General features: G+C 41.2%; 1 protein-coding gene across 1 annotated transcript in view; it reads left to right on the top strand.

Annotated features, from left to right (window-relative positions):
* Positions 1 to 15,046, top strand: part of LOC121536153 (low-density lipoprotein receptor-related protein 1B) — a 189,014-nt gene that overhangs the window by 129,272 nt on the left and 44,696 nt on the right. The window contains exons 45-52 of the mRNA XM_045206691.1: positions 5,620 to 5,801; positions 9,915 to 10,114; positions 10,383 to 10,571; positions 10,745 to 10,893; positions 11,172 to 11,265; positions 11,688 to 11,804; positions 12,445 to 12,564; positions 13,906 to 14,025. Of these exons, the coding sequence (XP_045062626.1) occupies positions 5,620 to 5,801; positions 9,915 to 10,114; positions 10,383 to 10,571; positions 10,745 to 10,893; positions 11,172 to 11,265; positions 11,688 to 11,804; positions 12,445 to 12,564; positions 13,906 to 14,025 (1,171 nt within the window). The remainder of the gene's footprint in view (positions 1 to 5,619; positions 5,802 to 9,914; positions 10,115 to 10,382; positions 10,572 to 10,744; positions 10,894 to 11,171; positions 11,266 to 11,687; positions 11,805 to 12,444; positions 12,565 to 13,905; positions 14,026 to 15,046) is intronic.

Genomic DNA, 15,046 nt, shown 5'->3' on the forward strand with positions numbered 1-15,046 from the left:
TGGCTACTTCTCAGAAAGTATTAAACTGTCAAGAGGAGTAAAATAAGGTTGTCCACTATTGACATATCTGTTTATTATGGCCATCGAAATGTTAGCTATTCAAATCTGATCCAATAATAATATCAAGGGGCTAGAAATCCAGGGCTCAAAAACAAAGGTGTCATTGTACGCTGATGATTCATCTTTTCTTTTAAATCCACAATTTGGATCCCTCAGCCTCATAGAGGATCTAGATAATTTTTCAAACCTCTCTGGATTACAATCAAATTATGTGTACTATACACAGGAGGTTGGTGTCACCTTAATTGGGGAGAACAGGCTCGTGGCAATGACTGGAGCGGAATTAGTCTATTTGTGGAAAATCACCCTGATTTAACTCTTTAGTCATGTCCCAGTTTACCTATTTGCTTAAGGCTTTGCCTACACCTAGCAACTTGTTTTTTAAATTATATAAGTTAAAAATAAAAATGATTTGGAACGGCAAGCCCGACAAAATTAAACGGGCCTATTTATTTAATGAATATGAATTCGGAGGGCAGAAATGATAAACTATGAAAGCATTAGACCTCTCACTAAAGGCTTCAGTCATACAAAAGTTATACTTCAATCCAAACTGGTTCTCTAGCAGATTGGTAAGAATGTCTCACCCCATGTTCAAGAATGGTCTTTTTCCCTTTATTCAGATTACAACCGCTCACTTTCAGTTATTTGAAAATGAATTCATCTCCAAAATATCACTATTTTTAAAGCAAGCCAGAGATTGTCGGTTGCAATTTCAGTTTAATCCACCAGAAAAGACAGAACAAATATTACAACATATTATGGTTAAACTCAAATATACTAATTGATTTAAAAATATATATTTAGGAAAAAATGTTTAAAAACGGTATAGTCTTTGTAAATTATATCATAAATAGTGGAGTTATGTCACACATGCAGCTAACAAAAATATATGGAAATGTCTGCTCTACTCATAGTTACAACCAACTAATTGCAGCATTACTGCAAAAATGGAAGAGACAAGTGGAAGGGGGAGAAAGTATGGAACTTGTTTGTTGGCCCTGCATTAAAGAATAAAAAGAACATTGTGATAAATAAAAAAGTATACCAGTTTATTTTAAGGACCAAAAAATTGACAGCTGTGACATATAGATTGCAAAATAGTTGGGAAGAGATTTTTATGTACCGATTCCATTGTACATGGTTTATGAACTGATCCACAAAACGACGCTGGATTCAAAACTTCGAGTTCTTGCAACCAATATAATGTTATAAATATTGGGGAATACAACCATCCCAGCTCTGCAGAGTTTGCTGTGAAGAGACAGACTCATTAGATCATTTGTTTTGGTACTATCCATATGTAGCTTGTTTTTGGTCGCAGGTTTAGGAATGGCTGAAGAATTGCAAATAGCACTGCTGGGTGATTTAAAAAGTCATAGTCCATCGATCAATAATATATTGGAAATGATGCAGACAATTACATTGATGGAAGCTACAATCTATCTGCAATATTAAACCTGATCTTTTAAATGGTGCTGAACAGTCATTCTGAAAAGTACTTTTTCTCTCATGGCTAACTACCAGGAAGTTTGAAAAGACAGGCTGAGTGGGTGCAGAGCTTATATTCATGAGCTCGCCTTGATTGACAGCTCTTTGAAATGTCAAGCAACTTGGATGCAGTGACCAATGTTGCAGTAAAATCATCTCAAGCTAATTTGGTGATACACAAAGAAACAACATTGAAATTGCATCAATGATATGTCTTTTTTTTATATACAATGCATTCGGAAGGTATTCAGACCCCTTCACTTTTTCCACATTTTGTTACGTTACAGCCATATTCATCAATCTACACACAATACCCCATAATGACAAAGCAAAAACAGGGTTTTTCAAATGTTTGTAAATGCATAAAAAAATCATTTACTTAAGTATTCAGACCCTTTACTCAGTACTTTCTTGAAGCACCTTTGGCAGCGATTACAGCCTCGAGTCTTCTTGGGTATGACGCTACAAGCTTGGCATGCCTGTGTTTGGGGAGTTTCTCCCATTCTTCTCTGCAGATCCTCTCAAGCTCTGTCAGGTTGGATGGGGAGCGTTGCTGCACAGATATTTTCAGGTCTCTCCAGAGATGTTCGGTCGGGTTCAAGTCCGGGCTCTGGCTGGGCCACTCAAGGACATTCATAGATTTGTCCCGAAGCCACTCCTAAATGGTCTTGGCTTTGTGCTTAGGGTCGTTGTCTTGTTGGAAGGTGAACCTTTGCCCCAGATATAGGTCCTGGGAGCAGGTTTTCATCAACGATCTCTCTGCACTTTGCTCAGTTCATCTTTCCCTCGATACTGACTAGTTTCCCATTTCCTGCCGCTGAAAACATCCCCACAGCATGATGCTGCCATCACCATGCTTGACCGTAGGGATGGTATTGGCCAGGTGATGAGCGGTGCCTGGTTTCCTCCAGACGTGACGCTTGACATTCAGGCCAAAGAGTTCAATCTTGGTTTCATCAGACCAGAGAATCGTGTCTTGTTGGAAGGTGAACATTTGCCCCAGTCTGAAGGTTTTCATCAAGGATCTCTCTGTACGCTCCGTTCATCTTTCCCTCGATCCTGACTAGTCTCCCAGTCCCTGCCGCTGAAAACATCCCCACAGCATGATGCTGCCACCACCATGCTTCACCATAGGGATGGTGCCAGGTTTCCTCCAGACATGACACTTTGCATTCAGGCCAAATAGTTCAATCTTGGTTTCATCAGACCAGAGAATCTTGTTTCTCATGGTCTGAGAGTCCTCTAGGTGCCTTTTGGCAAACTCCAATCAGGCTGTCATGTGCCTTTTACTGAGGAGTGGCTTCCATCTGACAACTACCATAAAAGGCCTGATTGGTGGAGTGCTGCAGAGATGGTTGTTGTTCTTGTAGGTTCTCCCATCTCCACAGAGGAACTTTGGAGCTCTGTCAGAGTGACCATCGGGTTCTTGGTCACCTCACTGACCAAGGCCCTTCTCCCCCTATTGCTCAGTTTGGCCGGGTGGCCAGCTCTAGGAAGAGTCTTGGTGGTTCCAAACTTCTTCCATTTAAGAATGATGGAGGCCACTGTGTTCTTGGGGATGTTCAATGCTGCAGAAATTTTTTGGTACTCTTCCCCAGATCTGTACCTCGACACAGTCCTGTCTCGGAGCTCTACGGACAATTCCTTCAACCTCATGGCTTGGTTTTTGCTCTGACATGCACTGTCAACTGTGGGACCTTATGTAGACAGGTGTGTCCTTTCCAAATCATGTCCAATCAATTGAATTTACCACAGGTGGACTCCAATCAAGTTATAGAAACATCTCAAGGATGATCAATGGAAACAGGATGCACCTGCGCTCAATTTCGAGTCTCATAGCAAAGGATCTGAATACGTATATAAATAAGATATTTCTGTTTTATTTTTTTATTAAAATGCAAAAATTTCTAAAAACCTATTTTTGCTTTGTCATTATGGGGTATTGTGTGTAGATTGATGAGGGGAAAAAAATTAATTTAATCCATTTTAGAATAAGGCTGTAACGTAGCAAAATGTAGAACAGTCAAGGGGTCTGAATACTTTCCAAATGCAATGTATATAGTAAATTACAGTTGAAGTCGGAAGTTTACATACAATTAGGTTGGAGTCATTAAAACTAGTTTTTCAACCACTCCACAAATTTCTTGTTAACAAACTATAGTTTTGGCAAGTCGGTTAGGACATCTACTTTGTGCATGACACAAGTAATTTTTCCAACAATTGTTTACAGACAGATTATTTCACTTATAATTCACTGTATTACAATTCCAGTGGGTCAGAAGTTTACATACACTAAGTTGACGGTGCCTTTAAACAGCTTGGTAAATTCCAGAAAATTATGTCATGGCTTTAGAAGCTTCTGATAGGCTAATTGACATCATTTGAGTCAATTGGAGGGGTACCTGTGGATGTATTTCAAGGCCTACCTTCAAACTCAGTGCCTCTTTGCTTGACATCATGGGAAAATCAAAAGAAATCAGCCAAGACCTCAGAAAAAAAATTAGAGACCTCCACAAGTCTGGTTCATCCTTGGGAGCAATTTCCAAACATCTGAAGGTACCACGTTCATCTGTACAAACAATAGCACGCAAGTATAAACACTATGGGACGACGTAGCCGTCATACCGCTCAGGAAGGAGCGTTCTGTCTCCTAGAGATGATGAACGTACTTTGGTGTGAAAAGTGCAAATCAATATAATAATGGATTTAATGGTGCTCCTTGATGTTTTTATAACCCAACCCTGATCTGTACTTCTCCACAACTTTGTCCCTGACCTGTTTGGAGAGCTCCTTGTTCTTCATGGTGCCGCTTGCTGTGAGGCCTTTCAGAACAGGTGTATATATACTGAGATCATGTGACACTTAGATTGCACACAGGTGGACTTTATTTAACTAATTATGTGACTTCTAAAGGTGATTAGTTGCACCAGTTCTTATTTACGGCCTTCATAGCAAATGGGGTGAATACATATGCATGCACCACTTTTCCATTATTTATTTTTTTGAATTTTTTGAACCAAGTTATGTTTTTAATTTCACTTCACCAATTTGGACTATTTTGTGTATGTCCATTACATGAAATCCAAATAAAAATCAATTTAAATTACAGGTTGTAATGCAAAAAAATTGGAAAAACGCCAGGGGGGGGATTAATACTTTTGCAAGGCACTGTATCTATATAAACCACGCCCCTCTGCAAACACGCCTTCTCCGATGTTGGTTACAAGGTGGTACTTATTTAAATTAGGTAAGAGAATATCACGTTGCCATTGGTGTATTAAAATGAGAGTTAACATGATGTTACCTTGTTCCCTTAATAATAAATCCAAGTGTTTGACATGGGGGAGGGGACCATTAACTTTATGATCAAACTTTATCAATGTAGAAGTAACAGTCATTTTTCAGACTTTGGTCATCATCCTTTGATCTGGTTTCCTTTAAATATCATCCAATTTCATGAAAAACATGATTTTGACTGTTCATGACCTTTAAATCAATGCAACAAGAAGAGAGGGGCTAGCAGAATACCACAGGCTCTACTTAACGTGTTGAATATTAAACACTTTCTCCCTCTGTCTTTTTACCTTCTCAGGAGCGCCTTTTTCTGATAGAAAACACTCCTCAATTTGTGACATTTTGGAGACTGTTTAAGCTCCAGTTTCGTCTAAATTACTGCTTAGGGGACAGCCCAGTTGACTTGGCAAGGCTATATATCTCTTGCAAATGAGGATAGAGAAGACCTCAAAGTGCATCATGTCCTTTAATGGCAGATTGCATGGGTGTTGTTGGGTTTAAAATAGTGTTTCAAAGCACCAGTTTCATGTGCCAGCTGGCACTATCATTGTTTATTCACAACAACTGGTTTGCTAATTCAAAAGCTGCATGAAATGAGAGACATTGAATGAGAGTTACTGTATGATTCTACCTTCATTAAGATGAGGTTTTTCACTTTTTATAACAATCTTTTACTTGTTTCAGGCATTAATCATATAATGAGTGTTTCGTTTGTTGTTGACATTGTCTCTGCTAGATGTTTATACCCCCCTTCCCCCCTCTCTTTTTCACCAGATAGTCCATCGGACGGCCGTCCCCAGTGCGCTGGCCCTGGACTGGATAGGGAAGAACCTGTACTGGTGTGACATCGAGAGGAAGAGCCTGGAGGTGTCTAAGGCTAATGGACTGTACCCCTCTGTCCTGGTCAGCACTGGTATCAGGAACCCCACTGACCTGGCCTTGGATCCACAGTCAGGGTACTCTATCAGACACATTGACCTCCATCCTCTGACCTCTAACGCTAAACCCACTGACCTGGACCTCGATCCACAGTCTGGTCACTGTATCAGACACAATGACCTACAGTTGAAGTCGGAAGTTTACATACACTTTAGCCAAATACATTTAAACTCAGTTTTTCACAATTCATGACATTTAATCCTAGTAAGAATTCCCTGTCTTAGGTCAGTTAGGATCACCACTTTATTTTAAGAATGTGAAATGTCAGAATAATAATAGAGTGATTTATTTCAGCTTTTATTTCTTTCATCACATTCCCAGTGGGTCAGAAGTTTACATACACTCAATTAGTATTTCAAATCAAATGTTATTTGTCACATACATGTGTTTAGCAGATGTTATTGCGGGTGTAGCGAAATGCTTGGGCTTCTAGCCCCGACAGTGCAGTAATATCTAACAAGTAATATCTAACAATTTCACAACATATACCCAATAAACACAAATCTAGTAAGGAAGGAATTTAAGAATATATACATATATGGACAAGCAATGACAGAGCGGCATGGACTAAGATACAGTAGAATATTATAGAATAGAATACAGTATATACAGTGAGGGGAAAAAAGTATTTGAACAGAGAGACAGAATAACAACAAAAAAATCCAGAAAAACACATGTAAAAAATGTTATAAATTGATTTGCATAAGGGAGTGCTCCTAATCTCAGTTTGTTACCTGTATAAAAGACACCTGTCCACAGAAGCAATCAATCAATCAGATTCCAAACTCTCCACCATGGCCAAGACCAAAGAGCTCTACAAGGATGTCAGGGACAAGATTGTAGACCTACACAAGGCTGGAATGGGCTACAAAACCATCGCCAAGCAGCTTGGTGAGAAGGTGACAACAGTTGGTGCGATTATTCGCAAATGGAAGAAACACAAAATAACTGTCAATCTCCCTCGGCCTTGGCTCCATACAAGATCTCACCTCGTCGAGTTGCAATGATCATGAGAACGGTGATGAATCAGCCCAGAACTACACGGGAGGATCTTGTCAATGATCTCATGGCAGCTGGGACCATAGTCACCAAGAAAACAATTGGTAACACACTACGCCGTGAAGGACTGAAATCCTGCAGCGCCCGCAAGGTCCCCCTGCTCAAGAAAGCACATATGCAGGCCCGTCTGAAGTATGCCAATGAACATCTGAATGATTCAGAGGAGAACTGGGTGTAAGTGTTGTGGTCAGATGAGACCAAAATCGAGGTCTTTGGCATCAACTCGTCGTGTTTGGAGGAGGAATGCTGCCTATGACCCCAAGAACACCATCCCCACCGTCAAACATGGAGGTGAAAACATTATGCTTTGGGGGTGTTTTTCTGCTAAGGGTACAGGACAACTTCACCGCATCAAAGGGACGATGGATGGGGCCATGTACCGTCAAATCTTGGGTGAGAACCTCCTTCCCTCAGCCAGGGCATTGAAAATGGGTCGTGGATGAGTATTCCAGCATGACAATGACCCAAAACACATGGCCAAGGCAACAAAGGAGTGGCTCAAGAAGAAGCACATTAAGTTTCTGGAGTGGCCTAGCCAGTCTCCAGACCTTAATCCCATAGAAAATCTGTGGAGGGAGCTGAAGGTTCGAGTTGCCAAATGTCAGGCTCAAAACCTTAATGACTTAGAGAAGATCTGCAAAAGAGGAGTGGGACAAAATCCCTCCTGAGATGTGTGCTAACCAGGTGGCCAACTACAAGAAACGTCTGACCTCTGTGATTGCCAACAAGGGTTTTGCCACCAAGTACTAAGTCATGTTTTGCAGAGGGGTCAAATACTTATGTCCCTCATTAACATGCAACTCAATTTATAACATTTTTGACATGCGTTTTTCTGGATTGTGTTGTTGTTATTCTGTCTCTCACTGTTCAAATAAACCTACCATTACAATTATAGACTGATCATGTCTTTGTCAGTGGGCAAACGTACAAAATCAGCAGGAGATCAAATACTTTTCCCCCTCACTGTACATATGAGATGAGTAGTGTAAGATATGTAAACATTATTAAAGTGACTAGTGTTCCATTTCTTAAAGTGGTGTCTTGGAGGGCGGGTAGTTTGCCCCCGGTAATGCGTTCGGCAGACCGCACCACCCTCTGGAGAGCCATGCGGTTGCGGGCGGGGCAGTTGCCGTAACAGGCGGTGATACAGCCCAACAGGATGCTCTCACTTGTGCATCTGTAAAAGTTTGAGGGTTTTAGGTGCCAAGCCAAATTTATTCAGCCTCCTGAGGTTGAAGAGGCTCTGTTGCACCTTCTTCACCACACTGATGTGTATGCCAAGGAACTTGAAGCTTTCCACCTTCTCCACTGCGGTCCCGTCGATGTGGATAGGGGGGTGCACCCTCTGCTGTTTCCTGAAGTCCATGATCATCTCCTTTGTTTGGTTGACGTTGAGTGAGGGGTTATTTTCCTGGCACCGCACTCCCAGAGCCCTCACCTCCTCCCTGTAGGCGGTCTCGTCATTGTTGGTAATCAAGCCTACTACTGTTGTGTCGTCTGCAAACTTGATGATTGAGTTGGAGGCGTGCTTGGCCACACAGTCATGGGTGTTTAACCTGGGTCAAACGTTTCAGGTAGCCTTCCACAAGCTTCCCACAATAAGTTCGGTGAATTTTGGCCCATACCTCTTGACAGAGCTCGTGTAACTGAGTCAGGTTTGTAGGCCTCCCTGCTCGCACACGCTTTTTCAGTTCTGCCCACACATTTTCTATAGGATTGAGGTCAGGGTTTTGTGATGGCCACTCCAATACCTTGACTTTGTTGTCCTTAAGCCATTTTGCCACAACTTTGGGGTCATTGTCCATTTGGAAGACCCATTTGCGACCAAGCTTTAACTTCCTGACTGATGTCTTGAGATGTTGCTTCAATATATCCACATAATTTTCCTTCCTCATGATGCCATCTATTTTGTGAAGTGCACCAGTCCCTCCTGCAGCAAAGCACCCCAACAGCATGATGCTGCCACCCCCGTGCTTCACGGTTGAGATGGTGTTCTTCGGCTTGCAAGGCCCCCCTTTTTCCTCCAAACATAACGATGGTCATTATGGCCCAACAGTTCTATTTTTGTTTCATCAGACCAGAGGAAATTTATCCAAAAGTATGATCTTTGTCCCCATGTGCAGTTGCAAACCGTAGTCTGGCTTTTTTTTATGGTGGTTTTGGAGCAGTGGCTTCTTCCTTGCTGAGCGGCCTTTCAGGTTATGTCGATATAGGACACGTTTTACTGTGGATATAGATACTTTTGTACCTGTTTCCTCCAGCATCTTTACAAGGTCCTTTGCTGTTGTTCTGGGATTGATTTGCACTTTTCGCACCAAAGTATGTTAATCTCTAGGAGACAGAACGCGTCTCCTTCCTGAGCGGTATGACGGCTGCGCGGTCCCATGGTGTTTATACTTGCGTACTATTGTTTGTACAGATGAACGTGGTACCTTCAGGCATTTGGAAATTGCTCCAAAGGATGAACTAGACCTGTGGAGGTCTACACATTTCTTCTGAGGTCTTGGCTGATTTCTTTTGATTTTCCCACGATGTCAAGCAAAGAGGTACTGAGTTTGAAGGTAGGCTTTGAAATACATCCACAGGTACACCTCCAATATACTCAAATGATGTCAATAAGCCTATCAGAAGCTTCTAAAGCCATGACATCATTTTCTGGAATTTTTCCAAGCTGTTTAAAGGCACCGTCAACTTAGTGTATGTAAACTTCTGACCCACTGGAATTGTGAAACAGTGAATTATAAGTGAAATAATCTTGTTTGTAAACAATTGTTGGAAAAATTACTTGTGTCATGCACAAAGTAGATTTGTGGAGTGGTTGAAAAACAAGTTTTAATGACTCCAACCGAAGTGTATGTAAACTTCCAACTTCAACTGTACGTGTATATCCTCTAACCTTTGACTCAAACATTTATGTTACAGCTCAATCCAGAAGCAAGGTGGTGACAATACTGAGCCTACTTTTACTTCTCAGGGTTTTTCCAATTAGGACCATTAACTTAGATTATGCTAACCTACTATGTTTTGTTAGTGACATCTTCAAAGAACTCTCCACATTCCTCCCTGTTTAGATATGTGTTCTGGGTGGACTGCTGTGAGTCCCCTTATATTGGTCGTGTGGGCATGGATGGCCGTGGGCAGGTCGTTATCATCGACAAGGAGATCTACAGCCCCACTGCCCTCACTATAGATTACACCAACAAGAGGCTGTACTGGGCTGACGACAACCACATTCTGTTTGCCAACATGGACGGCTCACAGAGACACAAAGGTGAGGCAGAATACAATGGGTACATTTCCTTGCATCCTCTCTCCTCACCTCCTCAAAACAAATTGGAGAATAATGGAAATATTTGAAGTATTACAAGTATTTTAAAGAAAACTAATACATTTAAACAGGTCTGATTAGAACACACTGCTGATCATTTGTTGGCTTCTGCAGTCATAATAGTTGTATTTGGTAAGACAGATATGCTGTCATGCTGCATGCTCCTCCACTAATGGAGAGTCTCTTTTACCTGTATTGTGTCTCTTCCCAGTGTCCTACGACCACATCCAAGGGGTGATGGGTCTGACACTGTTTGAGGACTTTGTCTACTGGACGGATGGGAAATCCAAGTCACTCCGAAGGGCACATAAAACAACTGGGGCCCAGGGGATAGAGCTGCTCAACTCCTGGCAAGCCATCAAGTCTGTCAAGATTTACCATTCACTACGCCAACCTGAAGGTAACCCACCCAGCAAAGCAGTCCCCTCACCTGCCAACCCATAGCGACTGTCATATTCTTTATGATTACATAGGTTATGCTATTATTATGTAGGATGTGATTATATAGGGTATGGTATTAAGAATGTGGCTAATGTTCAATTTAATTATGTTGAACCCCCCCCTCTTGTGCAGTGCCCAAGCACCAGTGTCAGGTGGCCAATGGAGGATGCAGCCACTTGTGTCTCCTCTCCCCCAGCGGGGAACACAAGTGTGCTTGTCCAACTAATTTCTACCTCGCAGCTGACAATAAGACCTGCCTCTCCAACTGCACTGCAAGTCAGGTCAGTGCCTAGTCCCTCACACTCTCCTCGGCACTTATAGATAATATGGTAAATCTCTTCCAGTTTGTTATTATATTCTGTGTTTTAGATAGATCTGTTGTTTCATGCCTTTTCACTTTGTTTATCACAGTCTCTTCTTTCTTGCCCTGCTTCTGTAGCTTAAGTCCCAATAAAATTGTAGTGTTGCTTGTTATGCTTGGAACAACTCGAATGGAAAGTTAGAATAAATTTTTTGTATTGAGTTAGAATTCTGTCTGATTAATTTGTGTGTTCTGTAGTTCCGCTGCGGGACAGATGAGTGTATTCCTTTCTGGTGGAAGTGTGACACTGTGGATGACTGTGGCGATGGATCAGACGAGCCTGCTGACTGTCGTGAGTATCATATTTTCCCATTTATACAAACTATGCATTACTGGACTTACTGGGGATCCTGGTATGGTAGGCCAAATTCACACTGAGCAACTTTAGGGGTTTTAATCTATAACCCAGCCTTGGAAACTACATTTGTTATTACACTCAAGTGACATTTTTGCTGTGATCTGAGAATATTTTTTAAATATGCTGCGTTTTGAAATGAACTTTAGAATGTGTATTAAATGCGTGTTTACAAATGCTACTTAGTTACACATTTCTTTTGAGAAATATTTTCAGAAATGCAAGAAATGCTGTTTTACATTTTTAGATTACAAATGTTATCTTATCACAATACGTGAGCATATGTAATGTTCAGTGTACAAGTACTGTAATTTGCTGGCTTTGCATTCTCTGAGATAACATTGCTAATTTTCATGCAGCTGAATTCAAATGTCAGCCCGGGCGGTTCCAGTGTGGCACTGGCCTCTGTGCTCTACCTCCCTTCATCTGTGATGGGGAGAACGACTGTGGAGACAACTCAGACGAGGCCAACTGTGGTAAGGAGGAAGACTGGAACAGGCATCCCCATTCAAGAAGATTGGTGAAGTCAAATTGCTGTGGTCTGAGGGGCTTCCCAGTTGTAGGAATTATATTTATAGGGAGGTTACTGTCCTTCACACTGAGTCTGTCTGTAAGAGTCTGTTATCTGTTGATGTTCAGGGGAAAGAGCAGATAAACAATACGTCTTCAAGCATCTTCATACCTTTAATGATAGCTTTCAATACAACCTGCTGCAACACAAACACATACGTCTGGTATCTGGCCACAATAACATGTCCATTAAAGAATAAGACTGTAGTTGTTACTGTCTTTCACACTGAACCTGTTGATGTTCAGATGGAAAATCAAACAATACGTTAGCCAGCAGCTTCATACCTTTCTTACTGCTTGATACCTTTTCAAGAAATGTTGCTGCAATATAAAAAAATAAGAAGTATAGATTTCTGTCACAATAACAAGCCCATGTGTGGATGTGCTTTGATTTCAAAGCATTGTTTTTTTTTTATTAGGTTGTTGTTTGCTAAGTCAACAACTTCACTTTACATTAAGGTGATGCAGCCTTTTGTCCTACATGTTTTCTTTGAAGGATGATTTTCACCACTGGTTCTACCTCTTCTCCTCTATTTTATCTTTCAGAGACGTACATCTGTCTGTCAGGGCAGTTCAAATGCACCCGGAAACAGAAGTGTATCCCTCTAAACCTCCGCTGCAACGGACAGGATGACTGTGGCGACGGAGAGGATGAGACAGACTGTCGTAAGAAGAACCTTCTAAATGACTTCTAAAGGACAATCTTTAGGATTACTTTTTTTTTACTTAGGCTATACTTTTTCTATAGGGTTATTTTCTGTTTGATATTTGTTTGCCAGCAGTTCAACAAAGAGTGAGCTGGAACGTATTATTTGAAGGTGTAAAAGTGGTATCTGACAGGTTGAGACAAATAATCCTAAAGGTCTTTACCAGTGAATTTATAGTGAAGCTCAGACAGCCTACCCTTACGTGTTGACTTAAATAATAGGGAGTCAGATAGTGATTAGGTATTCCAAAGGCATGCTTGTTCAGCCCTTTCCCTGTGTGAGAGGATTAGCTATCATTGAATTAGAATGCGATAGATATTTATATTATTTGATGGTAACTCTAGCTATCAGCAGTAAGGTTATACCTCTGACAAAATGTATGTGGGTTGCTACATTTGTTTTGCTTGCCTGTGATTTCAAGATGGAGTGAGAGTCACTATGGAGTGAAAGTCAGTATAAGCCTTGATTAAGGAGAGGTATATAATTACTTCAGCCATCCCAATACACTGTAGGAGTCATAGGCATTCTCACTCTTAATCAGACTGTAGATGTACATATGTAAATGTGGTAGATCTTATCAGGAACACTGTGCCAATCCCAGGATGCTGCTGAGGGGAGCACAGCTCATAATAATGTCTGGAACAGAGTGGAAACCATGTGTTTGATGTATTTGATACCATTCCACTCCAGCCATTACCATGAGCCCGTGCTCCCCAATTAAGGTGCCACCAATATCTGGTGGTGCCAATCAACAGATAATGGTGCTGTCGTGTAACAATGGGAAGGTTAAGAAAGGAACAGAAGACAACTACTGCTGCTTTTGGTATGCAGTGATACTATACCACGGTTTCGCTAACTGGTGAATTGACATGGATGGTTAACAGTGTTTTAAACTGAATTGGATGTTTCTAGATAGCTGCAATTTGGGTTGAGCTGTTTATTGTGTTAACCTGTTTGCAAGTCAGTTATTTCTAAATCAGAGGCATCTGTAAGGTATAGTAATACATGTTATTAACACAGCATGTTTTCTCTCTGTTCCTGCCTCTGTAAATTATCCATGTGTTCAAGGCTTTAGGGCTGTTTGCTCGCCTCTTACTCCTAAATGTATTTCCTTTCTCCATCTCCCTTATCTCTCGCTCTCTCTCCCTTATCTCTCTCTATCACGCTCTCCCTTCCCCTATCGCTCTCTCCCTTCCCCGCAAGCATTTCACGGTAAAGTCTACATCAGTTGTATTCGGCGCATGTGACAAATAAAATTTGATTTGACCTGGTGTAAACCTGGACCCCCTCCTCTCCACAGCGGAGAGCACCTGTTCCCCGGATCAGTTCCAGTGTAAGGCCTCCATGCACTGCATCTCCAAGCTGTGGGTGTGTGATGAGGACCCAGACTGCACGGACGGGTCAGACGAGGCTAATTGTGGTGAGTGGGGAAGCTTTCAAATCATAAATCAAACCAGTCCTATAGTTTTATTGCTCCTCGGTTGAAATTGTGATTAGGAAATGAATTAATTGTACGCATGGGTTCATTCTAATCTGCTCTGTACTGAGTGAGTTGAAGCAGCCATAAAGATTGTCTACTGGTAGTTTATCAGCACTGGATGTCAGACTTTTCAGTAGTGTATATGGCACCAAAACAGCAGACATCATATTGGATAGTTAGTGCATTATGGCACCTTCTTCTTGAGTGCTTTGACCCCAACAAAGAGTATTATTTTCAGTGGTAGAGATACTTTCCAACCTCCTACAACCATCTCTACCACCGGTCATGACTTGAAACTGTGAATCTAGGAAGTCACTGAGCTGTGTTCTACTTTGAAGTCGACTTCTTCCTCTGGATTAGGCTTTAAATGATTTTTAGCTCTGCTCTGCTCTGCTCTGATCTAGAAGAGAGAGAACAAGGTTCCACATGAATAGCCTTCTTGGGCCTTTGTGCAGTGTTAGAACACTTTCTATCTTTTAAGGATGTTTTCCTCTTCATCTCAGTCCAATGGTTATTTGAGTGGATAGATAGGCTGCCATAATCTTTGGGAAAATCGATCAGCTCAAGATCAATTGTTTCTTCACTCAAAGTATTGGTTGTTTTGTTCGATACTAACACTTCTGAAGTTCAAAACAAGCTGTAAGCTAATAATTGCCACTAACTAAAGAGATCTCTTTTAGAAGTTGTGACATTTTAATTAACGTTTCTTAAATGCTGTTCAGTTAACAATTGAGTGCGATATAGAGGATAATTAGAATAGGATAGTGAAATCATAGTCCTAAACCATTGTCCTGGAGAGAAAAACATACTTCCATTACCAGTTCACTTTACCTGTGTGGATGTCAGTGTTTTTCATCCCTTGCACATCTAGTTCATACATGTATGAAACAATTTACCTCTCATGAGCCTTTACCAATCTAGGATAGCCGTTCACTGTTTAAAATGGCCTATCATTTAATGG

Source organism: Coregonus clupeaformis, chromosome 23, assembly GCF_020615455.1.
Source record: "Coregonus clupeaformis isolate EN_2021a chromosome 23, ASM2061545v1, whole genome shotgun sequence".
Classification (NCBI taxonomy): domain Eukaryota; kingdom Metazoa; phylum Chordata; class Actinopteri; order Salmoniformes; family Salmonidae; genus Coregonus; species Coregonus clupeaformis.